At 39.9% G+C, this 22955-nt stretch overlaps 1 protein-coding gene across 1 annotated transcript in view; it reads right to left on the bottom strand.

Annotated features, from left to right (window-relative positions):
* The window catches only part of LOC147441107 (uncharacterized), a 47440-nt gene extending 31949 nt beyond the window's left edge, over window positions 1-15491 (bottom strand). Inside the window, exon 1 of the mRNA XM_086483653.1 lies at window positions 14982-15491. Coding sequence (XP_086339779.1) covers window positions 14982-15491 — 510 coding nt within the window. The remainder of the gene's footprint in view (window positions 1-14981) is intronic.
* Between the last annotated feature and the right edge of the window lie 7464 nt (window positions 15492-22955).

The raw sequence follows: 22955 nt of genomic DNA, 5'->3' as shown, positions 1-22955 counted from the left end.
TGTGATATATGGAAAATGGATGTCATGATTGTAGGTGTGTACATACCTTGCCGGACACGCGAGACCGGGGATGTGGAACCGTTGCATATTTTAACAAATTAAAGCATTCCTAATTGTACAAATGTCAAGTGTTTTGAAGTGGCACGCTCGTTTTGCCTAGAAAGTTCAATGCGAGCGATCTTGGCAAAAAATAGCAGGTTTCGTTTGCGGACGTAAAAGACGTGTCCAAAGTGGTTACCAAGTGATAAAATGAGGTTCAAAATAAGAAAAAAGTGCATTTTCCACAAAAATATGGATTTTTCTCAGCTTGTTTGGGCATTTTACAAAAAATAGGAGGCATGTTTGGACAAAAAGGGCTAAAAATGGCAATCAAATAGCCTAAAAATAGCACAAAATGGCTCAAAATTCCACATCAATGATGGTTTCTTTGTTGATCATGTTGCGAAGGAACTTATAGAGCCCAGAACAAGCTCTTTTGGGCATATAAGCAAGGAGATATAGCCATTCCAATCCAGGGTGCTAGTGCAGTCCCATGCTGCTTCCACTACATGTTCGAGGCTGTGAAGCTTCCAATTAGGGTTTCCCCTTCTCAAATAACTAGTTGGGTTTCTCCAATGAAGAATTGAAGCATCATTTAGGGTTTTAACATGTCGAAAGAGCACTGCATCTATGCAATTGGGAGCGAGGCTACACCTAATCTTCACACACACAAGAGTTTTGAGGTAACCTTGGTTATTTTTCAAAGTGGATCTTTCAATATGGATGGAGTTTTGTTCTTTTTGAGTGTGTTTTTAACTTCAAATAATCTACGCCTTGCTTGATTTTTCTACAAATCCTCATATTCAGAGACCCGGCTCTTTCCTAGATGTAATGCACACTTCTTGACAACGTAGAGGATGAGGGGATAAAAAGATTGTTTTGCAAATGCACCCTTTGAGGTGCAGTTAGTGCAAGGTGGACGAGGTAATTTGAAAGCTACCCCCCTCCTATATGGGGGATACCCTTAGCAACCTTCGTGACTAATCTACGACCTTGTCTTAAGTTGACTCTGACTTGGGTTTAGCGTGGCAACATGACACCCACATTCATGACTAATCTACACTCCCACTTTCATGTGGGATCAATGGCCTAGAATGAGTGGGAGTGGTGGAATTAAAATGCCCCCTCCATTCTCAAATTGAACTCCACCTAACCCCAAAGTAAACTAGTATAATGTCAACTCAATGTGAAAGTAAAAGTAAAGTGTTAAATGTGTGTCCATGCTTTGTCAAGTGAATTCTGCATTAACCACATGAGCCACATGAGTCACATGTGTATCCATGCTTTCTTAAGTAAATTCCACATGTAAAATATGATTTATCGCTCCTTTTGAATACTATGTTAAGATTTCAACGTGATACTCATACATCAAGGTGAGGCCGAGTAGTAGGGCCTTGGATTACCCATGTAGAAGTGCCGGGTTCAAGTATGTGGGTCGATTAAAGGTCTCATTTTTGTTTATTTTCCATGGAGAACACAAAAAGATTCTATCACTGTTAATGGCCCCAGACGGGTCCTCCATTCAAGGTCAACGGCCCACATCATTTTAAATTCTAAGTTTTGATCTTAAGACATTAGGAGAAATATGGACTTTGCATGGGCCTTGTAAGAAATCCTAATTTTTAGGGATTAAGGTAAATGTTACTTAGGGTTAAGGGGACAAGGGCATTCAAGAAGCTAGTTTTGAGGAGGCTTTTCTAGCCTTTTTTTTAAAATACATGTAGCATGTGGACCTAGGAGGTTACTTTCTCTCTCTAGCTTTTTGAAAGTGAAGGGAGTAAAGGGGTGTGGCCACATTAGCAAAAACATGGGTCACTAAGAGCCAAAATTTGATTTTCTTTTCAAAAAAGTCATTTTTACTTATTTTTGACTTAAAACTGTCCCCCAACATACATACATATCCAAAAATCATTTTTTGACCTTTTTTTAAACCTACAAGCACTAAAAGGCTATTTTTTCAAAATCTCCCCCCCCTCTGTCTTTAAAAAAAAAAACCTGTTTTCTCTCCTACTCCTCCTCCCTCTCCTCTCTCTCCCTGTCCCCTTCTCTCCTCCTCCTCCCCTTTCTCTCCCTCTCCCCCCCTGCCTCCTTCTTTCGTCCCATCTTCCTCTCTCTCCCTCCCCCTCTCTCTTTTCATCCTTTGCTTCCTCACGCAACAACTTCCATGGTGCTTACGAACATCACAAATTGTGTGCCTCTAACACCACGTACTCCGCACACCAAAAGCGTATATATTTGCTTGCCCACGGCGTTTGCACCGAAGGCCACATGTGAAGGTGATCAAAGGTCATTGCAGGAACATTGTACCACCGATGAGACGAATGTTGACATTTGGGTGGACGGCCATTTGTACCCTTACGATCCTATAAGCCGCTTCCACCCATCCTTTAATAGCCTTTTGACTTTTTTCAGTATCTTGGGAGGGGAGAAGCAGGCTTGTGAGGCTATTGCAAGCGGTTATGTATGGGTGCAGGTGCTTATCTTGGCTGGTTCGTAGATCTGAACACTAGAAAAGCACAAGTGCAACTTCAATTCAACTTCCAAAGCATCATTTCAATCCCATCGACCCATCCCCACCCCCTTGACAATGGTCCCACTTATGTTGAGTTGTTGCTTAAAGCAAAAAGGACACCGCTTATTAAAACACAACATTAATTTCAATAATTTACAAGATTGAAAGATCACATTGACAAGAATGTACAAGATAGAGAGACAATTCAATATATATTTTATTACTTTTGAAAAGTTGAATTTACATCATACATCTGAGGAGCTCATAATTTTCTTTGTCATTTCTTGGCGCCTCTCTTGCGCGTAAGGCAATTCCCTGGCCAGGAGGGAGTGCGCTATCGCCTGAGGGTCAGTTGAACCAACGAAAATGTGTATCCCTATCTGGGCAAGAACTTTGCTATGAAAGCCAGTTCCAAATGCTGTGCTACAAGGGATCTACACACTAGGAACACAAGATGTGTAGTTTGAGCAATGGTGCTCAAAACCACAAAACCTTGCTCAAAGCTTTCAATGACCATGTCATGAAATGGCCTTGGGGAGTAAATTCATTGTGTACAATGGAAACATCACCAAGGGGGGAGTTTTTCTACGTAATGTGCAAGGGAAGACTAAGGTCCAAAGGCCGTCCGCTTTTCACCCGTCCTTGCTACAAACTCATCAACTTCCAGGACGTCTTGTCATAATCCACTCAAGGGTAAGAAAAAGACAACTAAGGTTAGTAAAAACAACATGGAAATTAGGGTAGAGTTTACCTCTTGCTCCTTGTTCTCTGCCTCCCTACTTCCATTTCCACCCAAGTCGTCGCTTGATTTCATCGCATCTACGAGATTTGGATGATTAGAGGGGGGGTTCTGCAGTGGAGTAAGCATCCTAGCGGCCACAACCTTGGCTTGCGTGGCCTATAATTATTTCTCGGCCACGTGAAATTGCTCTACTGCCAGGACCTCCGCACACACAACTACAATAGTGTCAGTAAACAGAGTCCCCAAGTAGTAAGAGCTTGCTTTCAAGGGCATCTGTTGCACTATCTAAGGTAAATTGGACGCTAGTATGGACATTGTAGTATGAAAAATTATATTCCGTATTAAATTTTCCAAAGCAAAGCAAATTGATTACATAGGGGACTGTTTTAAAAAATGCAAGAGTTACAAAGCTATAACAACGATAGCATAGTTCCATCCATGTCCAAATCCTCCTGGACCTTCATTTTATCTTCCATTCTCTTCCCAATCTGCTGACATTCATTACAATAAGTAGGCAATGATCGTCAAACTTTGATGGAGTGAAAATTTGGTGGAAGGATTCTCACCTTGTGACCTTGTAATCTAAATTGCGCTTGTTGAAGGTCCCCAAAACTCATAATAGCCAAATGTTCTCGCACATTACTGAAAGTCTAATGCTTGTTCACTTGGACAGCCTCCAAAGCATCGTTGGGCATCCTCACTGCAATGTCAAAGCTTGCAATAGCGCCATCTACACTCTGTAAGGGGCTCCACACTCCAACCTTGCACATACAACGGTCATAGTGAAATTGAGGAGGTGCAGGATTTTAAATAGTGCATCTCAATACCTGATGCTCCAACCTTACAACGATACCTATTCCCATTATGCATGCCCTCCATAGAACCCCAATCCTCTTCTAAAAGCCTCTTTCAATCCTCACAATACATATATTTCATACAAGCGTTGTGGTAGTCTCCACAAATCCAAACTCTTTGAAGATCTACACAAAACAGTGAATAGGCAAACACCAACTCAAGCCCGCAGACCTAAAAGCTCTAGAATACTTCAAGGAGTTTTGGACATCTATTATCATCTTTTGTTTGGAAGATGCTACCGACCACAAATCTAGCTGTAGCCATTCCATACTTAATAAGGAAGATACTTTGATGGGTTCAAGCTTTCCAAACCCTTGTGTAGAAGCATACAAAATAAAGGAATTGGGCAAAGATGTGCAAAAATTGTTGCTCCAATATCCATAAGTATAGCATTGAATTTTGTCAAAGAGGCTATGAAGTGGCTGCTTTATCCACCAATGTGGATAGAAATATGACTATAAATACATGGAAAATCATAAGTATGAATCCATAAGAACATTCCACTGTGATTTCACACCCAACTTTGTATTTTTAAAACATGTACTTACAATGTGTTGGAAATTGAGCTGGTTGTTGCAATAGCATGCTTGACATTGAGAAAACATATTTCACAATGGCTACGATCCCCTTGTCTTTGTGATTCTTGAAGACAAGGAGATTTCCTTTCCAATAATGATCCAAGTTTCCACCATTTTGCACATGATGAGGGCCAATAACAGATGGCTACATGTATACCCAATCACCTTTGGTGAATTCTTGTGGCATCCACTCACCGTCTATACCTCTTGTGTTGTGGCACGCAAGTGCTGTGACAATCATCCTTTGGCCACCTTTGCGGAGTAGAGATGGCCATGGGTGAACAAAGAAAATTAGGAGGATGAGGACCTTGCTTATTGCTACAATGTAGGTGGGAGAAAGTGAATGACGTTTCTTGGTGTGCCAATGGGAGGTTGTAGTGACATAGGGGGGAGGAGTATTGTGGAAATGGAGATGGGAGAGGTGGATAACCCTTGCTTGGTGTGGCAATGGGAGGTGGGAGGGGAGGAGAGAGGAGCTTCCTTGCGGCAAAAATGGAGATGGTGTAAAGAGAGAAAGAGTGTTGGAGTAGAGGGTGAGCCTGTGATGGTTGCAACCAAGGAGGGGTTGAAAATGTTGGAATTAGGGTTGCAGAGAAATGCACACAGCTTGGAGAAGAAGAAGGAAGCTCAAGGAACACAATAGAGAGTATGTTATTTAGTGTGCAATGGGAAGATTGATAGCCCTAGAGTGATGGGCGTATATACAATGCTCAGGGGAAAAAACCTCATAAAGAGGGAAAAAATGCCCCGAAGGTCCTAGTGTATTCACACACATCACTACCACATGTATACGGTAACAAATCCCCCCCGGAGGGATGCGGTGAACAAGAGCTAGCACATGAGTAATGGGAAGTGCCATGCCCTGAGGACATGATCAATCCACAAAGGGGAGTAAGCCCATTGCTTTGCGGAAAGATTCAAGCTTCTCACGAGACAATGCCTTTGTGAAAAGATCTGCAAGGTTGTCCACATAAGCCAAGCTGATCTCTCCTACTGAGAGCCTCTCCCTGACATAGTGGTAATGCACCTCAATGTGCTTTGTGCGAGCAAGAAAAATTGGATTCCTCACAACTGCCAATGCGCTCTGACTGTCTGTGTATATAGTGTTGGCAGTGTCCTGTTCAACACCCAAATCAGCCATAAGGCGTCTGAGCTATACACACTCAACCGTGGCTGTGAAGACTGCCCTGTACTCAGCCTCACAACTCGAAGTGGCCACAGTAGGTTTCTTCTTGCTCAACCATGATATACATGAACTGCCAAGCATGAAACAAAAAACAACTTGTGGACACTCGCGTGTCAAAATAACCAGCCCAATCTGAGTTCGAAAAGGCATGTAAGTCTGGCGGCAATGATCCCCCCTTGGGATGAAACAAGCAAGGATGTAAAGTGCCACTAAGGTAGCAAAAAATCCTCTTGACAAACTTCCAATGCTTAGACCCTGGGCTATGCATAAATCTGCTGACTTGTGAGACTACAAAATGAACATCTAGTCTTGTGTTGCATACATAAATGAGGCATCCAACAACAGTTTGGTAAAGAGTGACATCTGCAGGATCACCAGCATCATGTAGACTCAATTTCAAACGTGTTTCCATGGGACTGGCAATAGGTTTGCAATCCTCAAGTCCAAACTTACATAGCAATGTCTCTATGTAACTTTTTTGACACAAGGCAATACCACCATCACACTGCTTAAACTGTATGCCCAAGTAATGATACATCAGCCCCAAATCTTTCATCTTGAAATTAGCATTCAAATCAGTCTTAAATTCAACAATATGTCTCTCATTTGGTCTAGTGCTCAACAAATCATCTACACAAAGAACAACAATGAGAAGTACATCACCCTCACGCTTTACATACAATGTCCGTTCTGTTGGACTGTTAGGAAAGCCTTGTTTGACCAAATGAGTGTCAGATTTCTCATACCAAGCACGAGGAGATTGCTTCAACCCATATAAAGCCTTGTTACATTTGCACACTTTGTCCTCTCGTCCTTTCTTGACAACACCGCGAGGCTGCGTTACATAAACTTCCTCAAATATGTCACCATTCAAGAAAGCAGTAACAATGTCTGATTGATGTACATCCCAACCAAAATGAGCTACCAATACACATAGAAAACACACAGTAATGATACGGCAAGTCGAAGCAAAAGTCTCTTGATAATCTATGCCTTTTTGCTGTGCATAACCCTTTGCAACAAGTCGAGCCTTATGGCGATCGATCTCACCATCCGGCCTGCATTTCAACTTGTAAACCCACTTTGTACCAATGGCCTTTTTGTGAGGAGGCAAATCACATGAAGTCTATGTGTCATTTTCTATAAGTGCATCATATTCTGATTGCATGGCAGCTATCTAATTTTCTGAATTTTGTGCTTCATCAAAAAACAGAGGTTCGTCAACGTCATGTAAGCTAGACACAACCAAAGCATAACAATCTGATACATAAGATGCATGGTGAGAGCCTGAACGAGTACAACTAGACAAAGGTGTATCCAATTTACTGTCATGCAAAGTGTGCACTAGCCATTTTGACATACCTCTAGCCTGCTCATTTTTAGTCCTTTCCTCATCAAGTACATCATGTACATCTACATCAGTAATAGGCTGATCTATAACATTTTTGGAAACCCCCATAAGGTGTACATTTGCCTCATTGGAATTTACATTCGGACTTCCACCACTGAAAAGAGGCAACAAAGTGTCATAAATGTCCTATGAGCTTACATTATTGTCTCTAGTACATGACAACAAGGGCTAAACTGAATCTTCCACAAACACTACATCTTGTGAAACCAAAATACGCTTTGTTTGGATGATACAACCTATAACCTTTGCTTTCAGCACTATAACCAACAAAAATACATTTGACAGCCTTATCATCCAATTTTCTGCGCTGCACTTATGGCACTAAACCATAAGCCAAACAACCAAAAACACGCATGTGCTCAATAGATGGCTTTGTATCATGCCATGATTCATATGGAGTCATAGACTGCAAAATTTCGTAGCACACCTTTTGAGTACATAAGTGGCACACATGACAGCCTCGAGCCAAAACAAATGTGGTAAGGCTTGACTCTTGACCACACATCTTGCCATTTTCGTAAGAGACCAGTTTTCCCTCTCAGCAACACCATTTTGTTGAGGCGTATACGGCACTGTACAGTGGTGATTTATCCCACGACTAGCCAAAAATGCATTAAATTCATGAGACATATACTCCCCCCCTTGATCGAAACGGAGGGTGCCCATAGTACATTTCGATACATTTTCAGCCATAAACAAATTTTTCTTGAAGCACATACAAACTTCGGACTTCTCTTTAAGAGGAAATACCCATGCATGCCTGGAGTAATCATCAATGAAAGTCACGAAGTACAGGTAATTGCCCAAGTACGGAGTTTGCATGGGTCCACAAACATCACTATGCACAAGGTGCAACCTGCATGTGGACCTAACTGAACCATCCTTTAGAAACTTCGAACGGTGCATTTTACCCAAAATACGGCCTTCACAAACATGTTTGAAAGGTGCTTCAAGAGGCGGCAAAGAAGCAAAAATATTAGATTCTTACAAATGCAGCAAACTGGCAAAATTCAGATTTCCAAAACGTGCATGCCAAAGTTTTGAATCTGAAATAGCCCTTGAATCTGCAATTGCATTTGCAAATTTTTTTCCACACTTGTCATAGAAAGTGAGCTTATATAGACCACAACACAAAAGGCCAGATGCAACAATTTCTTCACCAAAACTGAGATCATGAATTGTACATCTGTCATCCAAAAATTTTACTACAATTCCAAGTCTAGCAAGTGCGGATACAGACAAAAGGTTCTTCTTGATCCCAAGTACATAAAGTGCATCAACAAGTGTGAAAGAACTGTCATTCGCAGCAGTAAGCACAATCTTTCCAACCCCCTGAACCGGATAAGAGGCATTGTTGGCACAAGTGACTGAATTCCCATGAGGGACAGACTCAAGAGAGGTGAACAATTCACGATGTGAGGTAATGTGCTTTGTAGCACCACTGTTAATATACCACACATGTGAATCTGCAGCAACTGACAAGCATGCATCATGGACAACAGGATTATAAGTGCACTCTGCACTAAAAGCCCATTCTGCATCAACATCAGCATCACAGTCTCCTTTTACAGAAGACTCAACAATGGTTGCATTTGTATTGGAACCAGCATTTGTAGTGGAACCACCCTCTTTCTTCTTAGTCTCTTTGGGCTTCAACTTAGGACACTGCTTGATCAAGTGATCATTAGCTTTACAATAATGGCAACGCATCTTCTTTTTGCCCTTATCGCCAGAATTGCCAGTGAAAGTGCTTCTAGCAGAAGCATTGGGAACATAAGTTTTGCCACTCGCAGCAGAACCATAAGAAGTGGCTGCATTACTGTTACCATCCTTTCTTTGAGAAGTAATAAAAGCCTGTTCAACTGCACGCTGTCTAGTCTTGTTTTTTCTGGAAAGTGACTCTTGCAATAGTAATGTGCATAATGCATCAAACTTGACAACTTCAAGATTTCCTTGGGTCATAAGCCTCCAAGTACTAGCAAAAGTCTGGTAAGAATCTAAGAACAGCCCGCACAAGGCAACTCTCTAAAATGCCTTCACCTACAGAAATAAGTTGCTCAATGATATCCTTGACACCAGCAAGGAAAGTTTCCATATCATCTTCCTCATGCATAATCTTCGACTCCAGCTCTTTACGCAGCAAAGCAATTTTAGCCTCATTACGGCTTGTATAAAGACCGGCCAAAATATCCCAAGCGTGTTTTGTAGATTTTGCTCAACGAATGTGAGGAACAATGGTGCGCTTCACAGACAACGCAATCAATGCATGAGCCTGCGCATCCTTTACAGCCCAACGAGATTGTTCTGCCGTAGGCAAAACAACTCTAATAGCAGCAATTCTTGCAGCAAGACCTGCAACGTACTCAACATCGCCTGCATTCTCAGAACTAGGACGTATATCAATGCCCTGCACAATATTCCAGATGCCCTTTGACACAAGAATATGTTGCATCATGTAAGCCCACATAGGGTAATATTCCCCATCCAATCTGTTCTCAACCGCACACATCTTGAACACATCCATGTTGTTATCAACCATGGTAAATGCTGCACCTGATGTAAAAACTGCCTGAAAGAGGAGAAACAAAGCGAGAACAACACATGCTATATAGCACAAGCGACAATAGATTGTAAGAAACATGTTATGCAAAAAACGGTACTGACAGAAATTCTGCAAAAAATGACGAAATGGCCTGTGCAGTACGGTCTGTAGTGGAAACGGAGGCTGAAATGAGCCCGAATCAGAAATCTGAGCCCGAAATTTTTGTCAAATAGTATCGAGTGACACCTGCTGTGTTGGCATAGCCTCCTAGTATCATTGTCAAAAGAGGCCATTCTCTAGGGAAATTGGGATAGGCAACGGATCTATGGTTGTGAGTAGAGTTAATTTAGGCTAGGTTTAGACAAATTGTATAGAGTGTGGACTTCAATAATTGATTGTTAATTGCAAATGATAAAGAGAGAGAGAGAGAGAGAGAGAGAGAGAGAGAGAGAGAGAGAGAGAGAGAGAGAGAGAATCTCCATTCTCCTTTCCCAAGCTTCCCTTCTTCTTCTCCAAAAATACCTTATTGAATTATAGGGTACCATGTGGCATGCCCATAACCCCCTCCCCTCCTGTCGCCCACTTTCTCTGGTCTAACAAAAAAATGAACCAAACTTGACCTTTTTGGGCCTTTTCAACTTGGTTGCGCCCCAAATACAACCAATTGGACATAATTTTTTTTTTAGCTTGTTGATCATTAGTTTTGCTATGCATAACATACATGGGCAAACACCCAAAAATTCCCATCTGTCGTAAAAACACGTACAAGCATACATACCGAGCAATATACTATATCAACTCTATAAAATGCATTACTTCAACCACAAATTTGATCAAAAGTTCATCCAATACATTGTTGAATAAGCTTTAATAACAAGTGCTTGTCAATATGGACCCTTGATACCAGCCATAATCCATACAAAAAAACTATACAAATGTGATTTGAACTCTGATTCATATTGTGTTCAGAAAGTAGAACAACACTGCTCCAGTGTGACACCAACCAGAGGACCAATGTTTAACCTTATAAATTAATCTCGAGTCGGTTAAGAAGCTTGCGATTTATCTTAGGTGGGGCAACCTTGCAGGTTCCTACTTCCATTGTGGACATGTGGGGCACCATCTTAGTGGCATTCTTCCTACCCCAAGAGAAAAATTTTGGTTCCTCGGGAAAAGCTTTTTGAGAAAGCACCATTGGAAAGAACCCCCTTTATATCTGCCTCACCCCCTCGACTCCTAGTTATGCAGGGGCACTGAATGTTACTAGATCCATAGGGAAAGTGAGCCCTGGACCTTTGTTTTAGGACCTCTAACCAAGCCTTGATATTGTTCAACCCCAACCTTAAACCCATGGTTGACAAATGGAAAAGGGCAGTTGACAACTAGAGTTTTGTCCTTACTAGGAAGACATTTATAGAAAATAATGTATCCACAAGTTACTCCTCACACAATTACTATGAGGAACTCATGATAGATATCCCATCTCATGAGTCATTGGGAGTCATTGATAATGTTATTGAGGCTCATTACTCGGGCAAAAAATAGCATCGGCTCTAGAGGGCCCTGCTATTAAATTGGAGGTCAACATGAATGATGTGGATAGTGATGGGGACACACAAATTATTCATAGTAATCCCCAATGAAGGTAACCACTTTCAATGTGAAAGGGATTAAATATTCCTCCAGGTTGCACACATTTACTTGTTGGCTGCTTAAACATGACTTAGACATCTGCTTTGTCCAAGAACACAAGATGCATTATCGGGCACGAAAAAAAGTTCATCTAGAAGGGTATCATTTCTATTATGGTGGACAAAAGAGGCACTACTTTGTAACCCTCACCCTCATCAAAACCCACCTTCACCCCTCTTGGATACTTGACCACCCCTCAAGTAGATGCTCAATCGTTTTTGTGATTAGCCAGCTTTGGCTAGCTAGCTTTGGCTAGGTATTATGCTGACAACAAACCTAAGCTCCGGTCACACTTATGGGAATGGTTGCATCCTTTATCCTTGACTCAAGGACTCCTAGGGGGGAAACTTCAACATGGTGTGCAAATATGATGATATTACTACTCCTAATTCAACCATTCCTAAGCTTGAAAAGATAGCCTAGGACCAATTGATAGGAGCTCATTATCTCCATGACCTTTCGACCTTGGGTACCTAAGCAAAACACAGGATACACCTTTCACTCCCTTAGCCACTTTTCATCCTAGTCTAGGTTGCAAGAAGTAATGGCAACAAGAAAAGTTCTGAAAGAGCATGAGGAGAATATTGCTAGAAGGGTTTCTGTAGAGCTAGAGAGCTCAAAGACACTTATTGTACTTATAAGGATTTTATTGCTAGGCTAAAACAGAAACACACCAGGGAATGTATGACTAAACTTGTGGATGTAGATGGAAATATTATCATAGATCCCTTGAAGATCCTTGATGCTACTATTGATTATGACGAGGCCATTTTGACTAAAACCCAAGATCCCTCTTCTGCTAGGAAATAAGCCATGGCCCTTATGCTTTAGGCAGTTGATCCATGTATTGAGAGCTTCAATTCCAAAAGTCTTGAACAACCCTTTCAAATGGAAGAATTGAAATGGACATTGAAGAACTGCCAAACGACAAAACACTAGGTCCTTTGGAGGTCACTATATAGAGATATTGTATAGCAAGTACGTTAGAGGTGTTTATAAAACCCCCTATTCTACATTTTTTAAGGTATATAGAGACCCCTTATGTATTCAACTCACGTGATTTTCTACACATTTTTGACTAAGCCCCCTGAAACCAGGTCTCTATGATTATCCAAAGAATTCATTGTAGAATATTGGGATCATCTCAAGGACATCATCTTGAGTCTTATTAATATTATATGGCACTCTCTTTACATGGACCCTAGTCTTAAGCAAAAAGCCACATTAGGAAAAGTTTGGATTAAAAAATGGGCCTTGTAAGAATTATTGATGTGGGATAGCTTTCAAAAAGTGGGGATCGGTAATTTTTTTGAAATAAGATCCAAACTTGTAGGAGGTTGGATATTTAGAATCTACTCTTCAAATGCTATCTATTGATATATAGCATGCATGTATTGGAAATTGCCTTCATGTAGATCTAGAAAAAGGTGATTTTAGCTTACCGTAACGGTAACAAAACCTGGCTGATTGAAAAAATGGCATAACTTTCATAGAAGTCATCCAAACTTTTCGGACCTTGGCTCTTTAGAATCCATTTTTCAAGAACTTTCCAATGATAGGTCATATCATGGGGTTCTAAGCAATGTTTAGAGGGGTTTACCGGGTTACTTTCTTTTGTACAACTTTGATGATGTGGCACTCTTAAAAGGCCCAAAAATGAGTTCAAAATTTTCCTAATGATTAAACTGATTCTCAAGAAGACCTTTTGTACTTCTCTATATCACTTGTGACCAATAACTATAATGGATTTTGTATAATTAAGTTGCTAGCTAAAGCAATTGCACTGAGAATTTCTCCCTCTCGTAGAAACATATACATAGAGCTCAAGTTGGGTTCATTAGTGGCCAATCCACATATGATAATATTCTCACTGTCATGTTGGGAATGGAAGCTGCTCCCATCAATAATATAAAACTTGTCTTCATTCAATTAGACTTTACTAAGGCATTTGACAATGCTAATTGGGATTTCATTTGCGTGGTAATGCTCAAGCTAGGATTCAAACCCGAAATGGCGAGAGTACGTGTATTCCTCTTGGGGCAAGATGCAACTATCTCTAGGATTATATTCTAGGGGAGGCCCTCCTCCTACATACGTATTGGGAACTTAGTCAGGCATGGTTTCCCCTTAACTTTTTGCTCTTTATTGTGGCTACACACCCATTTTTACTACTTTTTTCATCATCAAGCTCACTCACAGAACATTCAAGGAGTTAATTGGGGGAGGATCATATCACTACCTTGGGATTTGCTAATGATACAATCACTTTTTTGCATGCCAAGAATGTACTCAACATAGAGAAACATATGAATTATCTGAAATTGTACTCCTTAGCTGCGGGTCTCGACTTGAACTTGGGGAAATCCCATCTAATCGATATCTCGGCAAAGACCTTTGAAAAATTGAAGTGGGTAGGGAAAGAATTCCTAGAGGTCATATTGTGAGGCATCTAGGGGACCCTATAGGGGTAGATGTGTCCCAAAAGGCTAAGATTGAGTGGGTATTGGAAAAAGTGCAGAGAAAATGTGCATCTTGGCATTACCAGGATTGGCCAATACATTTGACACATAAAATTATCCATGCCATTTTGCTTTCCTACATCGTATACTTCTTGCTGCTTCTTGAATATTGGTCAAAAAAGACTTTGCAAAAACTCAATTCGACTTCATTGAAATTCTTTTGGGGGAGTATAAGCTTGTATGGATCTCTTGGTCTTTTATCACTATGCCCATTTTAGCCTCGATGGTGTCTTTAACGACCACTAAATCTGACGTTTGGTGGGAGGTAAGGCTTGCTCAAACATCAGGCCCTGCTGTGAAGAGTACTTACAAGAGCACTCCCTATTGGTCAGTTAAAGGAGCACTCCTTGTTTGTCAATTACTACTTAAGAAGAATATGTCCAGGGGCCTTTGTCCTAGGTGTAATAAGTCTGAAACATTTAAACACATGCTTTGGATTTGTAAGTATGTGGATGTCCCATTGGCCGATAAAGCTCACTAAATTTACAGTGCTCTTTGGGCCTATAACATCCCTTAAGAGTATGGATTATTTTCTTTATTTGGCAAACAAGAAATGATGTTGTGTTCAACCATCATATTCTCTCTCTCTCTCTCTCTCTCTCTCTCTCTCTCTGTGTGTGTGTAGCGTTAAATCAATTTTTGTAACGCAGAAACATGTACTTTGGCATAAATTATCGTAGCTGCTCCCTTTCTCCGCCGCACTCTCTCTCTCTCTCTCTCTCTCTCTCTCTCAAACACACACACCGTATCTAAGGTATAGTTTCCATCTACTCCACCACGCATCTCTCTCTCTCTCTCTCTCTCTCTCTCTCTCTCTCGCGACAAGTTTTCTTATGTCTTCACTCAAAACACAGACACAAACAGACACACACACACAAAAGGGACCAGGGAGGGAAGGGTAGTACCTTGGTGATGACCTCGTGGATGTTTTGCATGGCAGGGATGAGCTGCATCCAGGCGTGGATGTACTTGCTCCCACTGAGAAGCTCGTTGCCAACGTTAACGGCAGTGATGTGAGTGCCGTTCATGAAGAAAGGGTACACGTAGGTATAGAACCATGTAGAAGCGGCCTGCACGCTGCCGGATAGTGTGGGGATGTCATCGTTCTGGACAGACACGACGACGCGAAGGCTGGTATTAGCGAGGGCGCTGATGACGTCAGGGTCGCTGTCGAGGATGCGGACGCTGCCCACGCCCAACTGCTGCATCAACTGGGCGGCCTGCTTGGGCGACGGCAAGTTGTCCGCCAGCCTGCTGTACGTGATGCCCATCTTTCTCAACCGATCATGATGTGGAGGCTTCTTGTCCAGTACGGACGTACCTGCAGCATGATAGAAACGCTGCGTGCCTCCTGTCAGCCCTACCACTACTACTAATATCGCCCAAAACGCCAAGATGAATCTGTATCTCTCCATTTCGGCAAATTCCCTTACGTCTGTCTTCCGTTCTCGCCTTGACGGAAATTCGAAGGCGACACACAGCAGCGACAAGATTTCCTATGTAACAAAATCGGGGTTGAAAGGCAAACCATAGGAGAGGGGTATAATGTGCCAATGCTGCCAGCAAGGATCGAGCGCAGATCGTGTGGTCCCAATTTCTAGAGAAGCTCACGTAACCAGCACAGCATGCCTCATTTGATGTCCTGGACTGGGTAAACGTAAGTTTAAGTTTGGGGGTGGCCACGTCCTTGTAAAGGGGGGCAGCTTTTAATTGGCCCCTTTACCCTATATCTTTCCTATCGGGTAATTGCAACCAATTTCACGCATGCTTTGGCAGCAAGTGGGGCCAACTGCCTACTTTCCTTTATAACATTTTAAATGCATAAGAGAAGGGTAAGCATAGGAAACGAAAAGCCCCATGAAAATGAAAAGTCTGGGTACCACACATAAGTCCCACAATTAACATTTCATTAACTCTAAATATAGATTTTTGTCTTCATAGAATAAGATTAACTTCTTCCAACTGCCCGACAATTAACATTTCATTATTTTTGTCTTGATAGGGTAAGATTAACTTCTTCCAACCGTGAAAAAATTTTCCATACACACACAATATATGGGACATGTCACACAATATATGGGACACACACACACACAATATATGGGACATGTCACATACGACTATCATCCTTTGATACTGCACACACACGCATGCACACATGCACACATAATATATAATACCATTGACATATTCCAAAAAATGAAAAACATGAGATTGCACATGTATTGACGACATGGTACCATGGATTTACTAAACCTTTACAATGGCACATGCAACTACTTCATTTAGCAGATGAATGATGGACGGATTTGGAGACAGAAGAAGGACCCAAGCAAGGACTCAACAGTTTTTTTTATAAACATAAGCCGTATGGCTTGTCATTGTACATTTCTAACATAGAATAATATTTTTCTTTTTTGGTGGTGGAAGTCTTTTAAAAAAATGTACAAACCCTTGAGTAAATGAATAAATATCCAGTGCTAAGGATAGTAAATCCTTTTTTTTGAATAAGTGGTTGAAAGAGATAAATGTAGTTGGCTAAAGGGATATTTTTAGCAAACACCCGGGGGGTGGATGCACTTTCACAAGAAAGCTACTTGCACCTACTTAGTTAATGCACCGAATTCAAAGGGTCTGTATACAAGTAGACTATATGTACATAAGCATGAATGCATTGGTACTGCATGGCACACACTCATGCTATTTACAAACTGCTAGCACTTACTACAATATTGCGTAGGTTCTTTTACTCACACATGACCTCTAACTATGCTGATAGATTACAGACTGCTGTGTATTGGCTGTGCACACAAGTGATCTCTTATTACACCGTACAGGTGAACCTTGAACATACTGCACTAGTACTTGCTCACGAGGTCCCTTGCGATTGCTGTGCTTAGCTTCTTCTCACTCTAAAGAGCTACAAACTCTGCACACACCAACCGAAGAAGACAAAGGTTGCATAGTGAGCCTTCAAGTGCATACAAAAGAGCAACATACGACAAAATACAAGAGGCAATCCATATTTTGTACCAGAAACCACAAACACACTGGTAGAAGCACAAAGGAAAGTGTTTTTTATACCTAGCTACGCACACATAAAGGATTTTAATATGTCTCCATGGCATAACACGTAAGAATTGGTTGTTCTCTCTCTCAAAACCACACACACGGTTAGAGGCGTACGGAAGGGGTTTTCAGACATATGTACACACACATAAAAGGGGTAAAAAATCTATGATAATAGCTATTATCACAAGTATGGTGCGGATATGGGGCTATTACATCAGAAAGAGTTTGAAATGCCGTTTTGTTCATATTCATATAAACATAGACTCACACATACACATGCATGATTATAAAAAGCATTTTTTGATTACTTACAGATATGCATGTACAAGGACATATATACAAAAAAGTACACAAAACACCCATATAATTTCTCACATATACACATACAGAAGTAAATATACAATTATATGAGTAGTGAAGCATTAAAGTAAAGCATATATGCTAATAGTAAAAAGCATCAACATAAAGCTAATACATAGGATAAAAATATCATTTGAAGGGCATAGCAATGATGGAATTGTAGAACCTTGGACAATAAAATGTGTACAAGAGCGATGACGATGGCAAATAGTAACCAGGTACTGTGGTACATGAGCTCTACTTACAATAAGTTTCACTTACTTTGAGATCATGTACAAAGTTGTTATGTCATATTATGTGCTTTCCTTCGGAATTATTTGTAAAACCCTCTAAGATTTCTATTGAGTGGTAAGCATAATTATAGATATGGGTCAAGCTATGAAGCACTATGTTATGACAACCTCCTTTGAGGAAGAAAGTAAATATTTACTTGGGTTTTTTTTTTCTAAAAGAGTGATATTACAACAAAAATGTTGCAGAAAGTTTTACAAATTAAAGAAACATATAATGAAATTGGTCGATTTTTTGGAAAAAAGAATGTAACAATTTGGGGATTCATACATAAATAATCATAAAGTGGGGCAATAGTTAGGATTATTACCTACGGGTATTAACCACATGTGTCTAGTTATTGTTGATAAACAGGGTTACAGGAGGCACACAACTAGGATGAGCGTCGATCACTCGGGACATAACAAGCTCTTGGCTGTGCATAGTAGGAAAAAGAAAACCAAGCCAATAGCAATTAGGGACACTATCTCCAAACAATGTAAACCCATAAATTTTTTTAAAGACCGTAATAGACCCTACTTACATAAACGAGCTAAAGAAAACATAATATATATTTAGGAGTATGGTTGGGGTTTGGGTTGTGACAACAATAACAAGTAGTGGGGATTGATTGGATACCTGTCAGCACCATATTAATGAATTTGGGAATCTCCCAATTCGCACTTCCAAAATGAGCTTAAGATTTGACCACATGGTTGAATCATAGCCAAAATTTTGAGAGCATGGCTTGGAAGAGCTTTTCAAGTACTAGCTTGTGGAAGTCTTTGGTCTAAAAAAATAGTTTGAGATTTGTCCTTATGGACAAATCTTCAATACATTGGCAATTCCCAAATTGGCTCTAAAATCTCAAACTCTCTTATATGGTGTTTGTCACCCATTTAGTATAAATTAGTTCTAATTAACTGTACTTGTGATTGGTTGGAAGGTAAAGATCCCTGCTTTCATCTGATAGGAGTTCCGGCTTTAACTCCTACTTTGTCATGTATCAAAGTGTCTTATAATGAATTTTATATGTATCAAGGAATTCTTCTTTGATTTGTTCTTTCCACAATATGTCTTGCAAATAGTATTTAATTCTCTCAGTATATGATTCTGAATGATGTGATTTTAAATTTCAAACACACACAAAATTTCCCAAGGTATATTTCATCGAGTATCCATCATATACTGAAAAAGCTTAATACTGGTATGACAATAATTAAATCCCTAATGGTTTGTTTAATACTTATATGGTGATTGATTCAGGTGTCTTGGATTCCATCTCTCAACCGTTTGGGACATGGAATAGAAGAAGACATTCCTGTTCCACCAATTGGTACCCAATGTATAATTTCTTGTTACAAAGGTGTGGAATTCCACAAAAAGTTGCTTGGTTTTGAGAAACAAGCTATATTCACCCACTCTATATCAGTCTTAAACACAGCCTCGGTCAATGACTGGCTCTCTTTACTTATTCTTTCTAGGGAAGAGACAGAAAAGCTTTTAGAAGCATTTGGTACCTTCCTAACCAAATTACCCATTATCGATGCACAAGATAGTTCAGATCTTGACTTTTATTTCACTTCTTTACCCACTATTGTGAACAAGTTGTATTTCATCAATAACCTCCTGGTCGTCCCTACAGAAATTAAGCATTCACAAAAGGTTATCAATCCCCTTCTAGATCTAGACCTTCTTGAAGAACAAGAGAAATAGGCGCTCAACTTTCTAGCAGATGCAAACAATATATCCCCAGAAAGAGTTGTTTCTAAACTTTTTTCGAAAGTAATCCCACTACTACCACCCAGGCAAGTTGAATTGGATGCTATAGGACTTGAGCACAAGCTCTCAGATTATGAAATATTGAACCATCGTGCACCATTTACAATCTCTTTGTTAGGTTTGCTTTGCAGAATTCCCACAGACATTGTAGAGCAATGTAAAACCCTTGCCCTACATTCCGAACATCTCTTATTGCAAGATTTTCTCTTCGAGCTTAAGCAGATCAAATTATCTAATGTGGATGGTAAAAAATGTCCTAGTTCTTCAATTATTGCTAGCACCAAGGAAATCCCTCTTATGGATAGAGCAAAGGATAAAAAACGGTCTCTAACAAACTGTTGGAGTTCTTATAGACCCTTCTTCAAATGCCAATACAAAAGGGTTGATCCAAATTCCAATTGTGGCTCTTCAAACATTTGGTTTGACCAATTTTTGTGCTACGTATTCCAAAATTTACGAAGGTTCTTTCAATTTTCATCAGGGTCAGCACAAGTATATGTCTTTATAGCTTGGGTAGCCTCATTCCCAACAGAATTAATGCAAGGTTTAATCATTTATTATAAGTTTCATGAGCACAAGCTAGAAGTAGCCAAAGGACTAGTCCTGTACACACCCTAGACTCCACTTCTCCAAAAGCTGCACAACATGCTAATATCTAACACAAGTGAAACCTTACTTAAACCTCCAAAAGGTAAGGAACAATTGTAGAAGACTACACACACAATAAGCATCATGGCATCAACAAGCAAGATCTATCCGATGAGAAGAGTTGAGCTCAGGACCAGTTATTCAAAAGGGAAATGGCATAACCAATCTACCACACTTGGGTGATAGAAAGGTTATACCATTATCCTCTTTTTATTAGCACACACACACACACCCACACGCACATCCCCCCCAAGAAGAAGAGAATTTTTAACGCGGTAGGAAACTATCCCAAGAGACCTTTAACACTAGTCCTGTAAAAAATGAGCCAGTTTTGTGGCTTTTTGAGACTTTTGTAAAACAATTCTCAACACTATGTTAGTTATCTAAATAGAAAATGGTTTCATGGAATTTTGATCGACACTCAATATGAGTTGATAAAAGATAGTATAGAGCTAAATGAAGGTCTGAAGGTGTCTTTCCATTGCCATCTTCTACAACTAATTTGTGAATTTTTTCTATTCTCTTTTGAAAGTTAATCAAAATATTTATTAAGCAAGTCCAAACTTCTTTAAAAAATCCCTTAATAGGTATGTGATAGATGTACCAAGATTTTCTAACCCATATACAAAGACTACCGACATTTTTTACTTCTCCAAGTTAAGTGTTGAAGTGCAGTTTTACGTAAAACTTTCTAATCTTAGAAAAGTAAATTTTTTATTTTTGATTTTTCATGTAAATTGTGTATTTAGACAACTTTTTCATATCTTGAATCCATGATTAAGAAGTTTCATAAAATTTTGATGTCATATACAAAAGTTATGTTTCATTTACTAGAATGCTGATGTGAGCCATTTTTGTGGCTTCAGCTAGTCTTTTGGCTCATTACAAGTCTAGTGTTACAAACCTATTCAATGAGGAGTTGAACTCAAGACCAGTTATTCAAGAGGAAAATGGCATAACCAATCTACCACACTTGGGTGATAGAAAGGCTATACCATTTTACTTTTTTTATTAGCACACACACACACACACACACCCAAGAAGAAGAGAATTTTTAACGTCGTAGGAAACTATTCCAAGAGACCTTAAAGATCTATCCGACGAGAGAAAGAGAGAGAGGAGGGGGGGGGGGGGGGGGGGGGGGGGAGAGATGTATCTGTATTGCTAGGATGGATCTTTCTTTTGCACAATTTGAATTATTGATGTTAACCATATAATATAAGTATTTTGTTTAGAGTTTCATATGCAAATAAGTTTTAACAACACAAATTGGTAGGTGGCCTTAAAAGAGAAAAATCTAACACATTGTATTTTGAGTGTTTTCATTTTGAGTAACTATTATCTTGGGATGTGTGTGTTTGTGCCAAGTCATTTGGAAGACAGAGTCAAATAAGGTTGTGGCAGGGACTTTACACCACATTTACATGAATCTTCTGTCATAAAGTATGTTTTCATGCCATTGGACATGTTCAAATCAAAGTTGAAGTGAGCATGAAAATTGCATTGAGCTAGAGGAAAAAAACTCAAAAACCATTGCTACAGTTACAAAGCATGAAAACAAAAGCTCATAAAAATTAAATCCCCTATTTCTTTCAACTGTTTGAAGTTATGATATGTAATTGGGGGCGAGCCTACATGATTCCATGAAAGAGGTTTGGGCTTTGAATGGGATTTGTTCTTGTATGAGAGTTGAGGTTTCATGGCTGAAAGCTTAGTGTCTTTATTTGCTCTTTTTGAGTAAAATTGGATGTGAATTGGTGATCCGTTCATCATGAACTTGCTTCAAAGAAGAAGCAAATTCCAAGCACAATAAGAAAGAGGGTTTGTGAGTACTTTGTCATGAACATTCTTAGATATTTAGTCACTTAGATGCTCAAGACCACTCCTTATTTTACGCTGTTGAAGGTTACATGCTTAGGGCTAGCTAGCCGCTTAGTGCTAGCCTCCTCCGGCTAGTTGTTTAGAGCTAGCCGCTTAGGTATTCAATCACTTAGCCACCCTACTTAGTCCTACCCCCTTCTTAATTTAGCCGCTTAGGACTAGTCGCATAGGGCTAATCTCGGTATTCACACCACTTAATTAAGGTTTGGTGCTTAGGTATTTAGTCACTTAGCCGCCCTGCTTAGGCCCACCCGCTTTGTTATCTAGCCATTTAGCCACTTATTTAGGGTTAATCGCTTAGGGTTAATCAATATTCAACTGCTTAAAACTTATCACTTAGTGTTTTCCGCTTAGGGCTAACCGCCAAGTTTAACAACCTCTTTGTCGAAATGTTTAGGTCTACTCACTTTGTTACTTAGGTAAGGCTAGTTTCTTATGTGTTTGACCGTGTAAAGAAGCTCAAGGTTTAGTTGCTAGGATATGGCTGTGTTTTGACGGTTTAGGATAGAAAAAATACAAACAGACTTTGAAAACACCAATAGACTTCAAAAAGGGCTTGTGTACTGAAAAAAAGCAAATGGACTTCGACAAACAAAGTAAAATAACAAAAATAAACTTAACGTTAATAATGCAAATAGACTTTTAAAACAGCTTTTGTAGTTCAAAAATGCAAACGAACTTTCGAAATAGCTTGTGTACTTCAAAAACGCAAACAAACTTCTATCAGCGAAGTAAAATAACGTAAACAGACTTCAAAACGCAACTGGATTCAAAAAACGCAAATGATTTGACCGTCTATTGAAGATCGATCCATATTAGATTGGCCCATTTAAGTAATCAGCATGTACTAGATTAAACTTTGTACT

The sequence above is a fragment of the Adiantum capillus-veneris genome, chromosome 15 (genome assembly GCF_014529385.1).
Source record: "Adiantum capillus-veneris isolate H3 chromosome 15, ASM1452938v2, whole genome shotgun sequence".
Classification (NCBI taxonomy): domain Eukaryota; kingdom Viridiplantae; phylum Streptophyta; class Polypodiopsida; order Polypodiales; family Pteridaceae; genus Adiantum; species Adiantum capillus-veneris.
This window is presented reverse-complemented; position numbering and strand designations above follow the sequence as displayed.